Source organism: the organism of the source record quoted next, unplaced genomic scaffold (genome assembly GCF_019419815.1).
Source record: "Pyrus x bretschneideri cultivar Hongxiangsu unplaced genomic scaffold, Pyrus_bretschneideri_v1 Contig2, whole genome shotgun sequence".
Taxonomy (NCBI): domain Eukaryota; kingdom Viridiplantae; phylum Streptophyta; class Magnoliopsida; order Rosales; family Rosaceae; genus Pyrus; species Pyrus x bretschneideri.
Genome location: NW_025999501.1, coordinates 3,186,018 through 3,195,105, shown reverse-complemented (window position 1 = coordinate 3,195,105; position 9,088 = coordinate 3,186,018). Strand labels below are relative to the sequence as shown.

Genomic DNA, 9,088 nt, shown 5'->3' with positions numbered 1-9,088 from the left:
GTGTTGGAAGGTGACCTACGACACAAAAACGACTCAAAACACTCTTTTTAGGCTTTTCAAAACATGTTTTTCAAATTTTTAAGTGATTTTCGAAATTTTAAGTCAAAACACACTAAACACACTTAAAAACAGCAAGAAACAACATTTGAGGTTTATGGTGGATAAAACCCTACGAATTTGCATCAAAACACTTTAATAACTCCCCCACACTTAAATCAAACATTGTCCTCAATGTTAAAAACCACACTAAACACAAACAAACATATAAACAGCAATTAAACATACTAAACATGGCTGAATGTATCTAACAAAGAGAAGAGTTTAGAAATGCAAATCTGGTTGTGGAGTGTTCGTTCCATCTTCTCCTTGATCATTGCAGTGAGGCTTGGATCTTTGTGATTCCACAGGCTTACTCTTGAACTGCGTTGTTCCCATCGTTGATTTTCCTTTGTGCTACTCTTGAACTGGGCAGCAGGCTTCCTTTGGTCTCCCCCGAAGGTCTGAGCTTTCTCCTCTTAACTGTTTCCTTGTTCAATCTCTCCAATTCGTATTGAAGAGGGTTAGAGGATAGCTCAGCAAAGCTAGGTAAGCAACCAGGGAATAGAGTCCAGATAGACTCCAAGTGCCGGCTGATTGCTTATTTCACTTTGCCATGCAAGTAATATCAAGGACAAAGGAAAAGACAGGGAAAACGCATGATATGAGATACCTTTGCTTTTGCCCTTGATGATATGAGATACCTTTGCTTTTGAAGAAGCGGTGAATGAATCAGCACATGTATGTGTTGTGCTGCTTCCTCCTGGATCATCTGTACTCCAGGCATCTGGTATCATCTTTGGGAAAGAAGAGAGAATGGAGTATCTCGAAAGGCTTTGCTGGGAGTGCACCCTCAGAGGTGAGAAAGAGTTGGGCATTTTCTTCAGTTCTGTCTTGCCAAAAAAAAAATGAAGGTCGACATATATAGGGAATTCAATAGCAAGTGGTGATACTGTGCTTTTACCGTTGTCGACAAACATTTTGATCCCGCAAATCCGGCTTTTTGGAATAGTGACGACTCCTCGATCTTTGAAGACGTCTCTTCGATAAAGCTGCACGCGCTTTCTGAAAAGCAGAGAAAGCGTCGCCGAACTTTGCGCCTGTCGGCTAAAGACGTGTAGCTGCGATGATGGCCTCCACGTGTTGAACGCGTTTTCTGAAAAGCTGAGGGAGCGTCGCCGAACTTTGCACCTCAAATTCTGGCTTTTTGAATCGGTGGACGCGTTGCCTTGGCTTTTTATAGAGCTATCGATCACCGCCAACTTACACACTCTGAAGATTTCCCATTCTGAAAAAATTGGTTCCGGCCTTTCGAAAATTTACTCCGTCCACCCCTTCTTTTTGAACACTTTTGAAAAATGGCAAACCCATCGAACCTTAGCTTAGAATTGAGTCTCCGCAGTGATTCGGGCGTGCCGCAACAAGATAACGTATGGCGCCCTTCTTTCTTATCTTCTGACGGTCCTCTTACAGTTGAAGACTCCGTGATGCAGGACGCCACAACAGCTACGATAGTAGCTCGGAACCTCCTCACTCCCAGAGATAGTCAGCTGCTTTCAGGACGGTCCGATCAGTTGGCCGTTCAAGAGTCCCTGGCTCTCAGCGTGCAGTGCGCAGGCTCTGTGTCCAACATGGGCCAACGCCTCCTTGCTCGCTCCCGTCAGGTTGAATCTTTGATGGCGGAGGTTGAGATCCTGAAACAAGAGATCAAACAACTTAAGTATGAGAATAGAACTTTGCATGTGCTTGCCAATAACTATTCGTCGGGCATGAAGAGGAAGCTTGATGAGATGCTGGAATCTCAAGGTCGGATGCAAAGTGACCGTCAACGGCTTGCGTCTTTCTTCCAGGGGCACCTCTTTCCTGGGTCATCCAGCGTTCCGCCAAGTATTGGGGCCTGGAATGCTCTATATCCTATGCCTCCCGCTCCTATGCCTTCTGCTCCGATGCCTCTTGCTCCGATGCCTCCTGCTTCGATGCCTTCCGCTTCTAGAGTTTTGCCTCGTGGCGGGTCTTCACGCAAACAAAAACAAAAACAACCTTTGTGAAGCTCCATTTGTTAGATACATTTGTAATTTCTCGAAAATTAATGAAAAAGCTTTGTTTTATTCACTGTATTGGGTTGCCTCCCAAGTAGCGCTTTCTTTTACGTCTTGCAGCCGGACGGTACCTCCATTTAAGCTTGACTAGGTTCCACGGCATGGAGGGGTACCTCCTCCACGACATGCTCCTCAAACATCTCGTAATAGGGCTTCAATCGATGCCCATTCACTTTGAATTCTTGCTGCGTCCTTGAACTTTTGATTTGTACTGCACCATGAGAGAAAACATTAGTGACAATAAAAGGGCCAACCCACTTTGAACGTAACTTACCGGGGAATAATCGAAGACGAGAGTTGAATAACAACACTTTCTGCCCAATTGAGAAGGTTTTGCCTCTAATCATCTTGTCATGGACGGCCTTGGTCTTCTCCTTGTAAATCCGGGCATTCTCATATGCTTCATGCCTAATCTCTTCAAGCTCGCTCAATTGTAGCTTCCTATGGTTTCCAGCCGCGTCCACATCCATATTGAAGGTCTTGACCGCCCAATGTGCCTTGTGCTCAAGCTCTACGGGTAGATGGCACGGCTTGCCATAGACTAGCCGAAATGGGGACATACCAATGGGCGTTTTGTACGCCGTTCGATAGGCCCATAGTGCATCCTCCAAGCGCAAGCTCCAATCTTTTCTATTCGGTCCAACGGTCTTTTCCAGGATTTGCTTGATTTCTCGATTTGAAACTTCGGCTTGGCCACTGGTTTGGGGGTGATAAGGTGTGGAAACCTTATGCATCACGTTGTACTTCTTGAGCAATGCTATAATGGTGCGGTTGCAAAAATGAGTCCCACCATCGCTTATGAGCACTCGAGGCATCCCAAATCTAGAGAAAATGTTAGATTTCACAAAGTCTGCAACAACTCTAGAATCGTTAGTTCGGGTGGCTTTAGCTTCCACCCACTTTGACACATAATCAACGGCAAGTAAAATGTACGTAAAACCAAAAGACATAGGGAATGGACCCATAAAATCAATACCCCAAACATCAAAGATTTCAACAACAAGGATTGGGGTTTGCGGCATTTGGTCTCTTTGGCCTATACTTCCGGTCTTTTGACATCTATCACATGTTAAGCAAAAAGCCCTAGCATCTCTAAACAATGTAGGCCAATAAAAACCACTCTCAAGAACCTTAAACGCGGTGCGTTGTGTGCCAAAGTGTCCACCACATGCATATGTATGGCAAAAACTCAAAATGGAATTAAATTCAGATTCATGAACACAACGACGCACAATCTGATCAGGGCATATTTTCCACAAATAAGGGTCATCCCAAACATAAAAACGTGCATCCTTTTTTAATTTATCACGTTGAGCCTTGCTTAAGGTGTTAGGAACTTGCTTAGACACCAGAAAATTAACCAAATCAGCATACCAAGGCTCACTTACGTGGATAGACATTAATTGCTCATCGGGAAAGGTTTCAGAAATTGGCGCTACTTCCTCATGTACCATTCGACTTAGGTGGTCAGCCACCACATTCTCCACGCCTTTCTTATCCCGAATCTCAATGTCAAACTCTTGTAGAAGCAACATCCATCGAATCAATCTAGGCTTGGCCTCCTTTTTCGTGAGCAAATATTTGAGAGCTGCATGATCAGTAAAAATAACAACTTTAGTACCAAGTAAGTAAGATCGGAACTTATCTAATGCAAAAACCACAGCAAGTAATTCTTTCTCAGTGGTTGAATAATTTAATTGAGCATCATTTAGTGTCCTAGAAGCATAATAGATCACGTGGGGTTGCTTGTTCTTTCGCTGTCCCAAAACAGCACCAATGGCATAGTCCGACGCATCACACATTAACTCGAATGGAAGGCTCCAATCTGGAGGTGTGATAATAGGAGCCGAAGTGAGAGCTTCCTTCAAGTGCTTGAATGCCGTGGAGCATGCTTCATCAAACTCGAAAACCACCTCTTTTTGAAGTAACCGGCATAGTGGCTGTGCAATCTTGGAGAAATCCTTAATGAAACGCCTATAAAAACCTGCGTGGCCAAGAAACGAACGAACCTCTCTAACCGAAGTTGGAGAGGGTAAGTGGCGAACAAGGTCTACCTTCGATTTATCTACTTCAATGCCTTTTTCAGAAATGATATGGCCTAGAACAATACCTTGCTTAACCATGAAGTGGCATTTTTCCCAATTAAGTACAAGATTCGTTTCAACACAACGTTTCAAGATTAAAGTCAGATTATTCAAGCAATGATCAAATGAATTGCCAAACACGCTAAAATCATCCATGAATATCTCAATAATCTTCTCCACATAATCAGAGAATATACTCACCATGCATCGTTGAAACGTCGCCGGAGCATTGCACAAGCCAAATGGCATGCGTCTATATGCAAAAGTGCCAAAGGGGCACGTAAATGTTGTCTTCTCTTGGTCCTCTGGAGCGATCACAATCTGGTTATATCCGGAATATCCATCAAGAAAGCAATAAAATTCATAACCGGCTAACCTTTCCAACATTTGGTCGAGGAATGGTAATGGAAAGTGATCCTTCCTTGTCATGGCATTTAACTTCCTGTAATCAATGCAAACACGCCAACCAGTCACAACACGAGTGGGGACAAGCTCTTGTTCTTCATTCTTCACCACTGTGACGCCAGACTTCTTTGGAACAACCTGCACAGGTGACACCCAACGACTATCAGAAATAGGATATATAACACCACAATCAAGTAATTTTATAACCTCCTTTTTCACTACTTCCATCATAGGTGGATTAAGGCGACGTTGAGCTTCACGAGATGGCTTGGCTTCCTCCTCCAAAAGGATGCGATGCATGCACGTGGTGGGACTAATGCCTTTGATATCCGCCAAAGTCCATCCAATGGCAGATTTGTGCTCTTTTAACACCCTTATCAACTTGTCTTCTTCTTGAGCCGTGAGTAAGTTTGAAATGATGACGGGTAGCGTTTGATCTTGGCCCAAGAACACATACTTCAAGTGACTAGGTAATGGCTTTAACTCAAGTGTAGGTGGCTGCTCAGTTGATGGAAGTAACTTGTTAGTCAAAACCGAATCTAAAAGTGAGATTGGAGACTTACCAGAGTGGAAGGGCAATGACTCGAGGGCAGCGACCATTTCAAGTACTTCATCACAAGGGGGTACGGTAATATGGTCAGATTGCATGCCGTGGGTTAAGGCTACTTCAAGTACATCTTCGTTCATTTGATCCAAATGCACCTGTGCCAAAGAATCAACAATATCAATAGCAAAACAAGAATGGTCCTCAATTGGATGTTTAATGGTTTCAGAAAGATTAAAATGAATAATGTCCCCATCAAACTCCATGGTCAATGTTCCCGTATACACATCAATCTTTGTTCTTGCTGTTTTCATGAAGGGACGGCCTAGCAAGATTGGCAATGATGGAGCATGGCTTGAATCCTCCATGTCTAAAACATAGAAATCTGCGGGGAAAATAAGGTGATTGACCTGCACTAAAACATCCTCAAGGACTCCCTTGGGATAAGCGTTAGAACGATCGGCCAATTGAATTATAACGCCATCTTGTTTTAACTCGCCAAGGTTCATTGATGCATAAATGGAATAAGGCATGACATTTATGGATGCACCTAAATCAAGCATGGCATGTTCAAAACGATTATGTCCAATCAAACAAGGAATCGTGAAACTACCGGGGTCTTTGCACTTGGTAGGTAGTTTACGTTGCAAAACAGCGGACACATTCTCGCTTACCTTAACTACCTCTTTGTTTGCCCTTCTTCTCTTTGTATTGCATAGGTCCTTGAGGAATTTAGCATACTTTGGAACCTGTTTGATTGCATCGAGAAGCGGTATGTTCACTTGCACCTTCCGGAACGTTTCAAGAATGTCCTTCTCGCTTTCTTCCTTTTTTTCTTGCATGAACCTGCGAGGAAAAGGTACATTGGGCAGATTAGGACGTGAAGTACATGAATTTGAACTTAAATCACCTGATTTGGCCGAGTTAGGGTAATTGGAGGCCTGCGGCATTGGGTTTTTCACTCTTTCCGTGGGTGAGCTAGACACTTCCTTAGGTTGTGTCGTCTCTTCATCTACTTCCTGGGCAGATTTGGAATTGTTTGGCTCGGTCCCAACTTCTTTTCCACTCCTTAGGGTGATGGCCTTGGCGGATTCGAATCCTCCCTTTGGATTGACTGTGGTTGAGCTAGGAAGCTTTCCTTTATCTCTAATCTGTCCAAGGAACTCAGAAATCTGCCCCATTTGTTTCTTCATATCCATCATCTCCTTCTCGTTATTTTCTATCCGGTTGTTTTGATTTTGCAACCCCTGCGAAATAGAGGTTAGTAATTGCATAGCTTGATTACTTTCCAAGGACGTACCTGAATGAGATGATGTCGAAGGTTGTTGGGATTGTTGGGGTGCATACGGCTTGGAATAAAACCCAGGGGGGTTTGGCCTAAATCCTCCTTGTTGGGCAGCTTGTTGTGGCTCCCTCCATTTGAAGTTTGGATGGTCCCTCCATCCGGCATTGTAAGTGTTCGAGTATGGGTTGTGTTGATTTTGTCCTTGGAACCCAATTGCATTGGCAGATTCCCACCCACCATTCTCGATTAGTTGAGGGCACTTGTCGGATGGATGCCCTTGAATTGAGCACACGCCACAAACTTGGTGTTCTTGTGCTTTTGGACCATTCACAACCTGAGAAACAAGAGAAGTAAGATTAGCAAGTTGTGATTGAATTTCAGAAATAGCACTCACCTCATTTACACTTTGTTGCCGTGGGGCTTCCCTTTGGCCCACTCCTTCATATTGTTGAGCGTTGAGTGCTCGGTTGGCTATGAGAATCTTGGCATCCCTTGGTGTTTTGTCCACCAATGCTCCTCCCGCTGAGGCATCAAGCATTTGACGTTCGATAGGAAGGAGGCCCTCATAGAAATATTGAAGGAGAAGTTCCTCCTTCATTTGATGTTGAGGACATGAAGCTACAAGGCCCTTGAAGCGCTCATGATAAGCCGGGAATGTCTCACCATAATTCTGTTGAATACCACTAATTTTCTTCCGTAGGAGAATCACTCTTGAAGTAGGGAAGAATTTCTCCAAGAAAGCACGCTTCATACTCTCCCACGAAGTCACCGTTCCTGGGGCTAGTTCGTAGAGCCAATCTTTGGCCTTGTCCATAAGTGAAAATGGAAAAGCCTTCATCTTCAATATACTCCCATCCACAGTGACGGGGGTCATGCTCGAACAAACCACCTCGAACTCCTTCAAGTGTTTGTTGGGGTCTTCCATAGACAAGCCATGGAACTTCGGAATATGGTGTAACAAACTGGATTTGAGTTCAAACACCTCAGTCGTCCCCTCTGCAGCCGTGGGGTATTGGATACAAAGAGGCAATGCATTATCCAAACCCGAGGCCGAAAGCTCCTTGATGGTTCTATTATCTGCTGCCATGGCTTGTTCTTCTTCAAAAATTTGGTCAGTGGGCTTTTCTTCTACACCTACTTCGTCCTCTTCAAGCCCAGGTTGTGGTGGAGGTTGTGGTGGCTCTTGTTGACTCCTCGTTCTCCTCAAAGTGCGTTCAAAATCACCGTCAAAGTCGGAGATGTTCTCTATAATAGGCCGAGAGCTACGAGTCATACACAGTACCTGAAAAACAAGAAAACAAACAAACTAAGAATCTGAAATAAGAATGCACGAAAAACAAACAAAAAAAAAAATAAAAATAAAAATAAAAATAAAGAAAAGGGACTAGCAAAGTTGCTAATCCCCGGCAACGGCGCCAAAATTTGATGCGAAAATTATATGCACACAAATTAAACCCTCTTTTTGTCAATTGTAGTATAAGTATAAGTAGGGATCGTTCTGGACCGGGGATTAGGAGGGATTGCTAAGACCTTGTAAACTGATTCAAAAACGTAAAAACAAGATAAAACACTAAACTAGACTCAAAGAATGTGAAACTAAACGTTAAAACATTAAGACAAACCAAAAGACTCAAAACTAATTTTGGACGAATTTAAGATTATGGCTTGATTCAAAATACTTTAAAACACAAACTAAACAGATTCTAAGCACTAAAGAACAAGAAAGTAAAAAGGGGGGGAAAAGTTTTGATTTGACGAAATTTGAAATAACAAAACAAGTTAATAAACTGAGCGGAATGTAAATATGAAATTGTGATGGAATGAATGGAATGAAGGCTAGCTAAGGGGTTTTTCTCCACACATGTTATACTTGCATACAAGATTGATTCTCAGTTGGTCTTTCGATAAATTATGATACTCAACACTCCGGATTAATTAGGTCCGCTTAAATTAACCGTCAAGTTTTCCTTAAGTTAATGAATTGGATGGGTTTGCGCAACGCAATTCACAACATTCTCCAAAAGTCCTTTACGTGAACAGCACAATAAAGATACAATCAAAGATCATTAAGCATTATGAAAACTATAAGTGTTGACGAGGCATTCGTTACTATGATGAGCATGAAACTCGTGCCAAGAATATGTTTAACACGATTGTTTATAAGCAACCTCCACTACTTGTGAATATAAGTTCATAACGATTAGGTGAAATTCACTTATATTCTAGCGTCATATTTATGCATGAAAATTAAGCGCGCATTCTTAATAAACATTCATAAATAAGCTATCAATCAAACGGTTAAACAAATTGAATCCACAACTTATGAAATTCCAACGAAAGTTAATCAATTCATATTGCAAATATAAACATAGTGTCGAATCACCCCCTACCTAAAGGGGGTTTAGTTCCTCATAACCTTGAAATCAAAGAAGCACCTAAACATTCCAACAACTCAAAGCTTGAATTGTATGAACGTTTAAGCACTCTTCTCTTCCATACATACAAAACAAAGAGAATTAAAATGAAACTTTGAAATCAAAGAAACACCTAAACATTCCAACAACTCAAAACTTGAATTGTATGAACGTTTAGGCACTCTTCTCTTCCTCGTTGTTGTAGCAAAAGGTTTAAGGGA

General features: G+C 42.5%; 1 protein-coding gene across 1 annotated transcript; it reads right to left on the bottom strand.

The window, feature by feature from the left end:
• Positions 1 to 2,338: 2,338 nt before the first annotated feature.
• LOC125476684 lies at positions 2,339 to 7,423 on the bottom strand (the record flags this gene model as incomplete). The annotated part of the gene is made up of 3 exons (XM_048583019.1): positions 2,339 to 4,212; positions 4,687 to 6,043; positions 6,932 to 7,423. Coding segments are annotated over 3 exons (3,723 nt in total), but the record flags the coding sequence as incomplete, so codon positions are not given.
• Between the last annotated feature and the right edge of the window lie 1,665 nt (positions 7,424 to 9,088).